General features: G+C 39.0%; 1 protein-coding gene across 3 annotated transcripts in view; it reads left to right on the top strand.

Annotated features, from left to right (window-relative positions):
• SH3YL1 (SH3 and SYLF domain containing 1) overlaps positions 1 to 14,376 on the top strand; it is an 86,346-nt gene that overhangs the window by 31,372 nt on the left and 40,598 nt on the right. For 2 of the 3 annotated variants that reach the window (XM_074991203.1, XM_074991202.1), the window contains 5 exons: positions 3,039 to 3,103; positions 7,388 to 7,500; positions 10,385 to 10,513; positions 12,591 to 12,753; positions 13,598 to 13,670. In XM_074991203.1, the coding sequence (XP_074847304.1) occupies positions 3,039 to 3,103; positions 7,388 to 7,500; positions 10,385 to 10,513; positions 12,591 to 12,753; positions 13,598 to 13,670 (543 nt within the window). The remainder of the gene's footprint in view (positions 1 to 3,038; positions 3,104 to 7,387; positions 7,501 to 10,384; positions 10,514 to 12,590; positions 12,754 to 13,597; positions 13,671 to 14,376) is intronic. The other variant, XM_074991204.1, reaches the window with a different exon arrangement.

Below are 14,376 nucleotides of genomic sequence, written 5' to 3'. Positions count from 1 at the left end.
AAGGAGGAGGGGAAAGGGAGCTTCTAACAGGGGGCCTCAGGAGCAAGAGAGCAAGTGATCCTGCCACTGAAGAAGCTACCAGGTGAGAGCGCTGGCTTTTCGGGTGAGTGAGTGTGGTTAACTGTTTGAATTTCAACTGCCATTTTGATTTCAAGTGGGTGAGTTTGTTTCAGTTTCTGTGGCAGTTGGGGGAGTGGGCCTGACCTTTGTTCCCTTGATTGCCTTTGATCAGCCTCCCTCCCCAGTGTGACTCAGAGGGGTGGGCCTGACATAGGCCAGCAGGCTTTTAAAGACAGAGGCAAGAGTGTCTAGGGAAACAAAGTGGACAGGGAGCTGCAGACAGGAGTTTGGGAGGGAGTTTGACAGAGGAAGGCTTATGATGGTTACGAAGACCTGCAACACCTGTGCCGGCACTACTACTGTCTCCTCCACCTGTGTCTGTAGCCAGACAGTCTGCCTGACCATGGATGCCTCTACCCCGATCCTGGTGTGTCTTTGCAGGGACTGTGGCTTGCAGTTCCCACTTTATTGATATACAGGCTGGGGGGGACAATCCAGTGTAAAAGGTGCCTGCTGGTGGAATCTCTCAGGTGGCAGGTGGGAGAGCTACAGGAGGAGGTAGCTAGGTTGAGGAGTATCTGACTCCACGAGCAGTTCCTGGATAGTATTCATGTGGAGACAGCTGAGGTAACTGTCCCAGTACAAGATGGCTGATAAACCACTGGTGGAGGAGGAGATAGATCAGTGTGGACACTGGCAGCTTGTTACTTCTGGCAGTAGGCAGTGTTCCACCCCTGCTCAGAACCCTCCCACCATGGTACTAGGAAACTGTTATGCTGTACGTGATACAGGAGACAAAGAGTCACTGGTACAGCAGAGGAGAAGCTTCGTACCCCCAAGGCTGGGAAGTGTGCTGCCACCACTGCGAGGAGGCAACGTAGAGTAGTGGTGGTCGGGGTGTCTCTTCTGAGGGGGACGGAGGTGCCCATCTGTCGCCCTGACATTTCATCTCGGGAGGCATGCTGTCTGCCGGGGGCCCATATCCGAGACATTACGGAGGCATTGTCCAGGATTATCTTGGCCCTCTCACTACTATCCCATGCTTCTCATCTATGTGGGCACTAACGATACTGTGAGGTGTGACACTGAGCAGGTCAAATAGTAACAGAGAGGCAGCCGTGCTAGTCTATATACTATCAAAACAAAAAGCAGTCAAGTAGCACTTTAAAGACTAGCAAAATAATTTATTAGGTGAGCTTTTGTGGGACAGACCCACTTCTTCGGACCATAGCCACACTAGAACAGACTCAATATTTAAGGCACAGAGAACCATATTACTGTTTTTGGTACATCAGAAAAGTACCTAGACTCAACTGGTTTATGTCAAGTTACAAGCACTTGGAACAAATTGGAGACTTTTACACATATTTTAATGGGAATTTTGTGTCGCTCATGAGTTTTCGCCTACGAGCAGAAATTTGGGAACCAATTGTGCTCGTATAGCGAGGGATGAGTGTACAATCAAGATGCAGTGGGTGTATGCTTTTACTTAAGTAGTTTTCCATATGGACGCCGGTGGTTTGTATTTAATTGCGCCCCCCCCATTCACAGCAGCTACACTTTAACTCAAGTAACTTTTTAGGTACTTTTTCTACCTTTGGCATGGTGATATCCTGAATATTTCTTGACTTGTGTTAGGATGAGAGACTGTAGTTCAATGTTTAGTTACATGTCAAAAATTCTGTCAGAACAAAATCCTAAATCACAGACAAAGCTATACTGAAACGATGGAAGTAGAGATGTAACTAAGTATTATAGTGCTGGGGTTAACAAGCATATTTGCACCCACTCTTGTTTTTTGGCGAAATTTCTCCGCACCATTTTTCTCTCCTGCATAATTATTCCCTAGGCCACTGCTGCTTGCCCCACCCTGGTTACAGCTCTGGGTGAAAAATACTTCTTTTTGCTCAGGGATGTCTCATCGTTCCTGTCCTATTACAAGGCTGCCAAGGCTTGTTTGTCAATCTCTGTTGAGTTATAATTAAAAATAGTGCTGTTTGTGTTTTTAAAATCAATAGTTACAAGTATTACAGTAAGTGACATTAGGTAATATGCATTAGGAATTCAATATGCAGTAGCTTATTACAGTGTTATGAAATAGTTCATCTTAGCTAATGAAAATATTTACTGTGCAATAGATTTCCAATCTTATGGTGAGTTCACATTTGAGACCTAATTCTTTGTTTACAAAAGTGCTGTGAAGACAGAAGTAACTTGTAGCAGAAAGACTTGGCCACTACTAAAGAAAACTGAAGAAAAAATTTCGCTATATTGATGTACTCCATAAACCTTCATATTTTCAAACCTCTGATAGTCTGTGTTGTTACAATACTTTTTAAATAAACCTTAGTACCCAAAAGATAAAATGAACCTAAATATATGATGTTTGAAAGATGTTTTTTGAAAACACATCACCTTAATAGATATTAAAAAATTGCTGACCGTGGGCCTACAGTAAGGGTTATTTAGGTAAACAGTGCTGTCTCTGAGGCGTGTCTTTGAAATGGTAATCAAAATTACAGTGGATTTCCCAATGTTCAGTATTGTTTTTAGTAACTATGTCCTTTTAACTATTGAGACACAGTTTTATAATTTGGAGTTTTTCGTTACTGTTGCAATATTATTTATCAAACAAACTCTCCCCAGGTAGCACTGTTTTCATTTGTTATCTGCTTGCTCTTGACAGTTCTTCAGTTGCCTTTCATGAAAAGCAATTTTTATTCTGAAACACAATTTTTCAAACTCAGTTTTGGATGGCGATGAAAATTTTGAGGCACATTTTAAAAGCAAGAGAAAATATATTTAGCTTTGTAATTTTTTAGGTTTCAATTTGAAAATTTGTTTGTCAAACACAAATGTGAAAAATAGTATGTCATGGCATTTGTTGATCTATGTTTTCTGTGTAGGGAAGAACACACTCCTGTTAAATGGTGATATGACTGAAATTTTGTAATAAGTATCTATTTTATGTGGGTCAGGTTGGTCTCCTCCTTCTGCAATAGGAATAGCTGGCCTTGGTGGTGGATTTGAAATTGGAATTGAGGTAAGGGTTTTTAAATATCTGACAAAAGTAGAGTTCCTTATTCTACATCCATTGATATGTAGAAATCTGCATTGTTTCATGTACATATAATAATAATTTAATATAATATATGGAGATATGCATCTCATAGAACTGGAAGGGACCTTAAGAGGTCATCAAGTCCAGTCCCCTGCCCTCTGGGCAGGTCCAAGCATCATCCTACACACACACTTTTTTTTTTTTCCTTTTTTAAACCTATTTGTCCCAGATCCCTAAATGGTTCCCTCAAGGACTGAGCTCACAACCTTGGGTTTAGCAGGCCACTGAGCTATCCCTCGTGAGCCTCAAATGAATTTTATTTTTCAGTTATTCATATACGGCATGAATGTTTCACATGTTTTCATAAAACAATATATTTGAATGGGATTTTAAAAATCCAGCCATGAATAGGGTACATTATTCGCTCTCTGTTAGCTGAACTTATCTGATCTCTCTGCTAGTTAACTGAAGTACAATTAAGCATTAATTAATGCATTTCTAAAGAGTAGAAGCAAATGGTCTGTTTGATAAATAAACATAGTACCTGTAATGAAGAGGCAAAATGAAGATAATAGAAGATTTTGTAGTTGGATTTAATAGGATTAGCCACAGGTTATGTTTGCAGATAAAGTGAAATGAGATCGCTGTGAGAGCTAAAGGGTAAGAGGCTCTACATAGTACAATAAGGTCAATGGTAACTGATGGTAACTTACGTAACAACAAGCAGGCAAAACTGCCATTTTATAAAGTTAAATTGAGATAAGTGAAAAACTATTAAAGTACATTAGGCACATGGATTATATTAACAAAATTTAAATTTTATGTATAAATGACTTATTTCAGCATACATCAACTGAAAGTGTGCTCCTAACTAGAGCATGCTGTTTCTGAACATTTAGAAAAATAAAGTAATAAATTTGTCAGTGGCAGCAGTGAAACATTATCTGGTATAGTGAGAGGTATCCAATTTAAAACTTGTTAAGGTTTCTTACGGTGATCTCTAGAGAAAATCACATATTTTGATCCTTGGTCTTACTGGCTTTGCAAATACAATTATCAGTAAAGGTTATAAATTTACGTTGGTTTCAGGCTCAGGACTTGCTGTGTTGAGTCTTGGAGCAGTGCAAAAAATTACAGTTTGTGACAGAGGGACAACTGTAAGTGTGGTGTGCATGAGGTATCAGGACTAGAAAAAATGCCTTATCATTGGAATTATAGTATGTACATACGTTTATATATTTCTGTGGCCACACGGGACTTTCTTTTTTTCTTTCCCTTTTTCGATTCTCTTTCTTCCTGTAATGCTAATATAACATAGTTTTACACATCAAAGCACTTCAACAACAACAACAACAACAAAAATAAACGGCAGAAATGTAGCATTTTAAAGACTAACAGATTGATTTATTCGGTGATGAGCTTTCATGGGATAGACCCACTTCATCAGATCAATGAAGTGGGACTGTCCCATGAAAGCTTATCACCGAAGAAATCATTGTTAGTCTTTTAAAGTGTTATTTCTGCTGTTTTGTTTTGTTCTGTTCATGTACAGACTAACATGGCTACCTCTCTGTTACTATTCAACATCAAAGTGCTTGTGAGCCAATAAATGCAGAAGTAGGGCTGAAAGGTGTTAAAACTACAACATAGTACTTCCAGAAATTCCCTCAACCCTACCTCATGCTGTATCTTGGTACACTTTTCATGTATGCAGTGACCTCTCATTTGGCACACTTTATGGTCCACTAGCTTTTTTTCATAGTTAAATTCTGCTCAAGCATGATAAATGTCAACTTTACATAAATTGACAAAAAATTGCATTGATGATCATAGAATTTACAGATAAGCAAAGCAAGAGAAATTCTGCTTGAGTTTTATTCTCAGTGGTTTGAGCATTGGCCTGCCAAACCCAGGGTTGTAAATTTAATCCTTGAGGAGGCCATTTAGGGATTGGGACATTTAGGTATGTTAAGGATGGTGCTTGGTCCTGCCGGGAGGGCAGGGGACTGGACTGGATGGCCTCCTGAGGTGCCTTCCAGTTCTAGAAGATGTGTGTCTCCAATGCTTTTTTTTTCTTTCTTTCTTAGAATAAAAACTTCAGTAGTTTAGGTATTTGAAGTAGGCTTGTGCAAATAGACTAGTACAAACAAGTATGTTGTTTGAGCTAAGAATACTGTATTTGCTTTGTATATTTAGATGTGATGTTGACGTTTGTTTAAAAGGTTACAAAGCTTTAACTTTTGAATCTCAGCATTTTTCATTAAATAGTCAGAACCCCATACCTTTCCACAACAGCGGACGTTAAAATCAATACGATCTTTTAAATCAACATCAAAATATCTGTCAAAATTTTGAGAATCAAATTCTTCCAAGCCTCTCTAGAAGAGTTTTTCTTTTTCTGTAGTGTGTTTTTGTTATGTAGTTCTGAACTTGACAGAATCCTTACCATTACAGAAGTATTAAAGAAAGGACTGTTTTTAGAGGTGTTTTTTCCCCAAAGGCCAGTCACTCAGGAAGCTGTGATTGAATTTTCTATTGCTATATATGTAGTCAGTCCAACATTATGAATAATTATTATATTTCAAATTAATCAATCCATTCTTATATTTCAGTTAGTCAAATATGACTTTTGCAAGGTTAATATGTTACCATAGTTTTAAATGATCTGTGTATTGTTAAAGAAATTTATTTTGTGATCCTAGAATTCTAAAACCATAAACATTAGAGTGGCAACAAACATTAAAGTCGTCTAACCTGTTCCTTAGGATTTATTTAGTAGTACATAGTTCAGTCTCAGTTTTATATATTCCGGTTGACAGGGCTTCAGATACTGTTTTACTGCCTAACAGGTTGTAGTGTTAAAAAGATTTTCTTTCTGAAATTTGTCCTAATATTTTTAGGGCTGTAATTAACTTAGGGCAGACTTAACATATAAAAAATTAACGACATTAGTACTAGTTAATTGACAGTGTTACTTTTTATACTTCCCAGTGCCTTAGACTGTGTAATCCAAAGCAGAGATTCAACTTTGTTTTGTACTGCAGTAGAGATTGCTTTGTATTCCCTTAGACCATTTAAATGCTAATTTTGCAAGCCCTGACTTGTAGGTTTGTCACCCTTTTACCACCCATAACAAAAGGTTTGTGTGTTGATTGGAAATGAATTTAATGGGTACTTGGGGAGGGGTGGAAGTGCTGGAATTAACTCTAAGAAAACTGCTGGCTTGCAGAATGATAGCCATGTGAATACAGTAGTGAAGGTGCAATATATTGTTCAAGAAGCTAAAGAGAACTCTCAATAAATTTAGAAGTTATGATTAAGTTTTTCAAAAGGTCTGGGGAGCATACCGGTATCTTTGGAATGATGGTTAATGGAGCATTATGATTCAGGTTAGATGCTGGCAGCTCCCAAGTCTCTGGTATGAATTTCCCTTATGCCTGTCCCCACACCTATGCCAGGTTCATGCTGGCTGGTTCACTTTCCTGTGTCAGAAAGTGGCTTCTTCTGGAGGCACAATACCAAATGAAATCCTGGTCCTGCCATGAGAATGGTCTTTTTCCTGTCCTAGGACTCTGCGTGGGTCTATATTAGCACATTTCATTGTAGGATTAGCACTTGCAGGAAATCCTGTGGACATTGGGTGAAAGTGCATGCTGCAACTCTTGCCATATTGCTAACCCCAAGCATTCAAAGACCAGGAGATTTGATTTTCAAATCTGGAGATCTGTAGAGAAATAAGCCTTGGGTTCTGTTAGCTTTATCGGCTTTAGTCCCTTAAGGTTGACCCATGTTCAAGTATTTTTTCTCCACAAACATAAAAGCTATTTTTTTAAGAATAAATTAGTATTGTTCAACAGCACAGTTAATCACTTGATTAATCATGATTAACTTTTTAATTGTGTGATTAAACGAGATATTTTTAATCACTTGACAGTCCTAATATTTTTTTCAATGGCTTTTTTTTTCTTTTTCCATTTCCTTTCTTCCTTGATGGTAGACAAAGAGGAGACGAGGAACAGTAACAACAAAAAACACCATTAGTCATCCACCAAGTTGCCACAATACTTAAATGATGAAGAGTAATAATAAAAGTGCTGAGTTTTAGTCTAATTTTTCTCTGGGAGAATATCTTGAAGTTGGCTAACTCCAGAAAATGTTTTATATCCTCTTGTATTTGTGCTGATCTCATGTTTTTGCACGTTTTTACCTTTTTGACATAGGTGAACTTTCAAATAGCAGATACAGTTGTTTTTACTTCATTTGTAGGTGTCAGATTTAGTGATAATATTGAACCATGAAAGAGCAGTTGAAGCTTTTGCAAAAGGCGGCAATCTTACACTTGGAGGAAATTTTACAGTGGCAATTGGGCCTTTGGGGAGGTAAGTAGCATTAAAATATAAAATTCAAATAAAATTTTTAAAATTATGTGTTAGCAAAAGACTACTTAAGTAGTCTAATTTTAAATATACTTGCAAGCTTTACTTTGTTTATTCTAACAAACTGCTCAGTAATTTTGTGGCAAAAACTATTGTTTGATTGACCAGTGTTGTGTTTTTTTTGTTTGGTAGAGATTATACCTCCTTTATCTGGCACACTCAGGTCCTGAACAAGAGAATTGGCAAGATACGTGAAAGTGCGGGGCTGTGCTCAGAGACCAGCCTCTCAACCGTGGGGCTCTGGCACCAGCCCAGACTCCCAGGGGCTGCCACAGGGCTCTAGCCAGCCCCTGTTTCCCCAACCCACCTTCCCCAATGCAGGGGGGTGTTCTACTTCCTGCCCATGGCAGCCTCCCAGCTCCTGCTGCTGTGGGGAACACAGTGACTCCAACTCCTGCCCCCATGCTGCCAGGGGGCTCTGGTTCCCAGCCCCATGGCAGTGTCCAGCCTCCACTGCTGCAGGACAAGCAGGTGCTCAGGCCCCCATCCCTGCACAGCCACAGGGCAAGGAGGAGCTCAAGCTAAGGCCCGCAGCATCCTCTCAGGCCCAGCTGCTGCAGTCAGGTGCTACAACTCCCAGCCCTATGGCAGCCTCCTGGACCCCGCTGCTGCACGGAGCAGGCATGGGCTCCAACACCCAGCCCTGCTGTCAAGGAGCTCCGAATCCCAGCTACATGGCAGCATTCCAGCCCCTGCTGCTATGGGGCAAGCAGGGGCTCAGGGTCCTGACTTCGTGCTGCAGATGGGGGCTCCAACTTCTGGCCCTCACTGCTGGGGAGCTCTGGTTCCTAACCCGCAGCAGCCTCCTGGTATGTTGTGAAGGCCAAGACTATAACAGGATTCAAAAAAGAACTAGATAAGTTCATTGAATGAATGGCTGTGAACCAGGAAGGGCAGGCACCCCACACTGTGCTTTTACTATCTCTAGCCTCTCTTTACCAGAAGCTGGGAATGGTTACCAAGCCTCCTCCACAACTGCAAGGGTCTCACATCTGCCTGTGAAGCTGGGGTGCTCAACCTTTTTTTCTTTTTCAGGCCCCTACAACATGCTATAAAAACTGCACAGCCCACCTGTGTCAGAACAACTGGGTTTTGGGGTTTTTTAGGTTTGGTTTTTGTTTTTTTCCTTTATATAAAAGTTATGGCTGGAATTACAGCGTAGTGAGCCGGGCAGTTGCTTGCCACTGAGGGCTCCAACAAAGCAAAGTTGCTCTGTATTCAAATTCAACCACAGGTGGTAGGGTTCAGGGCCCTAGTCTTCCACCCTTTCTGGTGGGGCTGCAGGTTTCTGCCCTGTGCCACAGCAAATCTAATGCTGGTCACGATTGACTGGGCCAGACAAATAGCCAGAAACCAGCTACTTCAAGATAGGTCCAAAAAAACCAACAACAGAACACCACTGGTCATTACTTACAGCCCCCAACTCAAACCACTGCAATGCATCGATAAACACCTGCAACCTATCCTCAATCAGGATGCCACACTCCAGAAGGTCCTAGGTGACAGGCCTATTCTCTTCTGTAGACAACATCCCAACCTTATGAGTATTCTCACCAGCAACCACAGGCTACGCCACAATAATGCCAACCCTGGAACTTTTTCCTTGCAACAAGCCCCATTGTCAACTTTGTCCACATATCTATTCTGGAGATACCATCACTGGACCTAACCAGATTATTCACGGAATCATGGGCACATTCTTATGTTCCTCAACTAACATCATATATGCAATCATGTGCCAACAATGCCCACGTACGGTAAACACTTGTCAACAAAGAATAAATGGACACAAAACAGACATCAGAAAGCTCCTGACTCAGCCAGCACTTGAATGGCCCACTCCATTATGTTAATGACCTGCAAGTCTGTGTTTTACTGAAAAGGAACTTTAAGGATCGCTACAGAGAGAGAGAGTGTGGAACTCTTTTATATTCAAATTCAACACATTAACACATGGTTTGAACCAGGACAGCTATTACCTGGCCCATTACAAGGATTCTTTTACATACTTCATTTTATCTGACTCTTGACTTCCCCCACCCCCTCTCTTCTGATTTGCCCACCTTGATTACAATTTTTTTGATTTGTCAACCTAACTATTTTTGGTTCACTGTGCCTTAAATATTGAGTCTTTTCTGGTATGGCTATGGTGTGAAGAAGTGGGTCTGTTCCACAAAAGCTCACCACCTAATAAATTATTTTGTTAGTCTTTAAAGTGCTACTGGACTGCTTTTTTGTTTTTATGGCCCTCTGAAACCTGCTCGTTGCCATCAGGGTACTTAGACTCCAGATTCAAAACCCCTGCTTGGAATCATCTGGTATTGATGACTGGTGGATACAGGATACTGAATTAGATAGACCTTGGTATTGCAATTCCTGTATTTCTATATCTTCCCTTGCAAAGCAAAATTCCTGCAAACTGCTCTGTTCCCCAGCATAACAATAAAATGTTGATACCAGTATTGTGTGCAAAGAATTGGAATATCAGTGTTCTAGAAAACTGCAGTTCAAACAGCACACATATGGCAACTAGCTATTTTATTTTTGAAACAGAAGTTGTATAAAATATTGAGTTGCGTGATAACATTAAAAACATGGCAATTTAAATTTATAATTCATTGACTTACACTTGTTAAAACTTTCAGTGAAAATAAGATGTTTGAGGAGAAGGAAAAGGAACAGGTAGACAGAAAGCAAATGCTAGTTACAACCTGTAGGTAAAAAATATTTCAGTTACAGGTGAATGCATGGGTGCAGCTTAAATCTGCATATCTATATTATTAAAATGAAAAATGTTAATAAGTCATACCTTTTTTCTCTTTTGTAGAAATTTGGAAGGTGACGTTGCTGTACGGAGCTCAGCTGCTGTCTATACGTACTGCAAATCACGAGGATTGTTTGCTGGCGTATCTTTAGAAGGAACATGTTTAATTGAAAGGAAAGAAACTAATCGCAAGTAAGTGTTGTTCAAAATCATAGAAACAAAGGGTTAGAAGGACTACACAGAATAGGTAGGATTTGTTGTGTGTAAATCATCCAAGATGAATGCCTGGATTCCTCAAACTCATGAAAGACAGATGACTACCCATCTTCCTTGTGAAAACCTTCAGTGAAAAAGCTACCACAGTCTAAAATGCAAAGAAATTTAGGTTTCTCATGCTACAGGTTTGAAATCTTGTTTGACTCAGAGCACTTGGTTGAAAATTGCATTAAAAGCAAATTGGTCTGAGTTGGAAACAAAACTTGAAATTTCCTTTTTCTAAAAATCTCCCATCCTTATAAAAGTAGGTTTTTTTTTTTAAAGTACTGTACTAGTTGTAAACTGTGAAGTAGCAAAGGCATTAATTCATATTCTTAAAAAGCATGGCTTTAATGGGATGTTATGTCAGTGCATGTGAAAGATATGTGGGGAGGTATTCAAGGAGATTCTCTCCTTGTACAGCAGAAGCAAGGCACGTAGGAGGGTGTAAAAGAGGTTATGAACCTGCCCTTCCTTTGGAACTGGCACAGCTAAAGGTTCAAGTGACCTATGAATTAGGCCACTAAAGTAATGTTAAGTGTATGAATGAGGCCATTCAGTGAGCAGTTACTTGTACATGCTTAGAAACAAATATCAAACATTTCAGTGGAGGTGTTGTTTGTGAAAATGGATGCTGTTGAATATTACTACGGCTATGTCTAAACAGTAGCATTATTTCAAAATAAGCTATTCCGGAGGACATTTTCTGGAATAGCTTATTTCAAAATAACACTGCTACGCATAAAATGTATTTCAAAATAGATTATACACACAACAGAGCCCATTTCAAAATAGAGCCATTACACGCACTACGGCTTACATCAAAATAGGCTCTATTCCCTGTCTACACATAGCTATTTTGAAATAGGCGCTATTCCTCATGGAGTGAGATTTACCAATTTCAAGATAAGCCAACCGCTATTTCAAAATAGAGGTTGCATTTTTAGGCTGTGTTTTTTAGGCTGTTTTTTCAAAATAACTCTGCTTTGTCGACATACCCTGAGAGTCCAGTCTCTCTTGTTGCTCTAATATGAAAGGACACTTTAAAATCTGTAATCACAACTGAGGAAGAATTTTAGCAAACTTTCTATGGTTACTCAAAGTTATTGTGGTCAATGCTAAAATGGACACATTAAGAGCCCTTTAAGCTTTGGATGGTTTCTGTGAAATCATTGTTCTTTTCATGTGTTACGCTGACTTCGGCCATGACTACATGGAGCTGTACTCCCAGCAGCTCCATGCTAATGAGCAGTCTCGCAATTGTAAATGGCTGCTTATTAGAATAATTGTGCAGCTAATAAGAATATCTGCATGAGATTTTGCTCTCGGCAGAGGGGGCTGCCAGCAGTAAAGAGGCCATGTGGACATGCCTCTGCCGGCTAAACCACCCTGTGTTGCCAGTTTCAAGGATAAGGGACTGGTGACAGGGAAGTTTAGCCGGCAGAGGCACGTCCACACGGGTTCTTTACTGCCCCCTCTGCTGAAAGCGAAATCTCACATGGCTATGCTAATTAGCCACACAGTTATTTTAATAAGCAGCCATTTGCAATTGCAAGACTGCTCATTAGCATGGAGCTCCCAGGAGTACAGCTTCATGTAGCTGTGGCCTTTGAGTTCAGCAGGTGCTCCTGCAGCTGAAATCTGGTAGCATGTGCGCACGTGTGTGCACATACCACACACACACAAATCCAGGTGTTTCATTTTTTTTTTTTTTTTGCACCACCATGTTTTTTAATTAAAAAATGAGCTGGAACAAAATATTGGTAAAAATTAAGCTGAAGAAGTAATTAATTAAATCAGTCTGTTCCCCATACCTTATTCCCTGTTTGAGCATAGAACAACTTCTGCCATTCCCTCATGGATAGTTAATTTTAGGAATCAAGTAAATGTTATTTATACAACATGTTGAAATGGCAAAATACACAGGGAGTCTTTTAAACTGTTGGTTTAACTAGAAATATAGATTAAATGATGATTAAAGCAACTAATACAACTAATACAAATTTTGTGCTAGATTTTATGGTCAAGATATTCGAGCAAGTGCCATTTTATTTGGTGATGTACCTCGTCCTGTGCAGTCAGAAGATCTGTATGAAATTTTGGATTCTTTTACTGAAAAATATGAAAATGCGGAGCAGGAATACAGTGCAAGGAGAGCAGCAAGGGAACAAAGGAAGGTTTGCATATAGCATTTCCATATCAGCTCTCTGCTGCTAATTCCTTCCTTCTATAATTGCATCTAATCCTAATATTGCTGGTACGCACATGGAAGTCATTGGCTATGTTATGTTATTGATTATAACTAATGGAATGATAAGGTGTCTGTTGGGGGATATACTATTTTCTACTCTTCAGCATTGCCTGGTAACCTCCTCTATGGACGTACCTTATTAACTTTAGTTTTGCATATTCTAATCTAATAATATAATTCTTCATCATATTGTTTCCAAGAAGGAAAACAGCTTAGAGGGACATATATGTATTTGATTCGCTGCAGTCAGAAAAGTTAAATCAAAATGTGCTTTTCAGTTACAGCTTGTCCTTGAAGAAGAATGTTCTTAAGAATATTTGGACCAAACCAGTGGTTTTGCTCCTTCTTTTGTGCACAACACTTGGATTGGGACATCCTATTTAATCACTTGGAAGACATTGAGAATTAAGGGAAGAGATTTTATCTATATCTAGACAACATTATCTGTCTAGATGTAACATCTGATGCTACTGAGAAAAATATATATAAAATGAATTTTCTGCCTTCATGTTAAAACATCTAGCAGTAACACTTGTCATTTATGTGTATAAATCTGTGGCAAATTATTGTGCAGATATATCAAAATCCATCTTTAGTTTTACAATTTTGTAAATTTATAAATTTATCGTTACAATTTATAATGATATCAAGAAACAATAGGTGATGGGTGCTTCTTAATTTCTTCTGGACTATCTCCAGATCTTCAGTTACACTAATCTGTACTTGCTAGTAAAGTGTGTTTTTCTTACTTTTTAAACTATTTATTTTAGGCAAATGATCCACCTGTCAAACCATCATCAAGGCCACGGTCACATCAGCCATCTGTGTACACTGCACCAGGAGGTATGAAAATGTTTACATGATAACATGAAATTGTTGCTATATGTAAAATAAGAGTATTAGAAATACCTTGAATATTGATTATTAATATTTTTATGTGATTCAACTCCTTTTTCTTGTGTGAACTTGTAACATATAACAGCTTGCTTTGTCAAAAAGGAGAAGTAAAGGGCGCGATCCATTGTCTATGCAGACTGAAGGATGCCTACTACTACTACTACATGGAGAATAATGGGTGACATTTTTATGGTTTTTAACTTTTATAAAATGATCTTTTTTGTCGTTTCTAAATATAACAATATATTTATTAAACAGACACTAAAAAAGGGATTGATTTCACAGTTGATACATATTTGTAGATGGCAACTGAATATAGAAATTAGTGTCAGTTTTACAGCCATGTATGTAATAGCACGAAAGGAATTTTAAAATTGAGTACATGGTAGTCCACTTTGTATGATTTGATTTTTGCTTTCTATTTAAAGGGGATATTTATGTGTATAAACTGCTCACTTTTTAGAAGGGACTTAATCTACTCTGGTCTGGGTCCGTTCAACTACCTCTTTCTGTTGTCCTCTTCAAATAGGTATTGATCTTTCACTTGGATACTGTCTAAACTCCTTACTCTGTTCTGGTCTTCCTTCTGCCACACACCAAGTTGGCTATGTGCTAATCCTGTTGTTGTTGTTTTTTATTTTTCCTGTAGGTC

Source organism: Carettochelys insculpta, chromosome 3, assembly GCF_033958435.1.
Source record: "Carettochelys insculpta isolate YL-2023 chromosome 3, ASM3395843v1, whole genome shotgun sequence".
Lineage (NCBI taxonomy): Eukaryota > Metazoa > Chordata > Testudines > Carettochelyidae > Carettochelys > Carettochelys insculpta.
The sequence above is the reverse complement of the archived record's forward strand: the minus strand, read 5'-3'. Positions and strand labels throughout refer to the sequence as shown.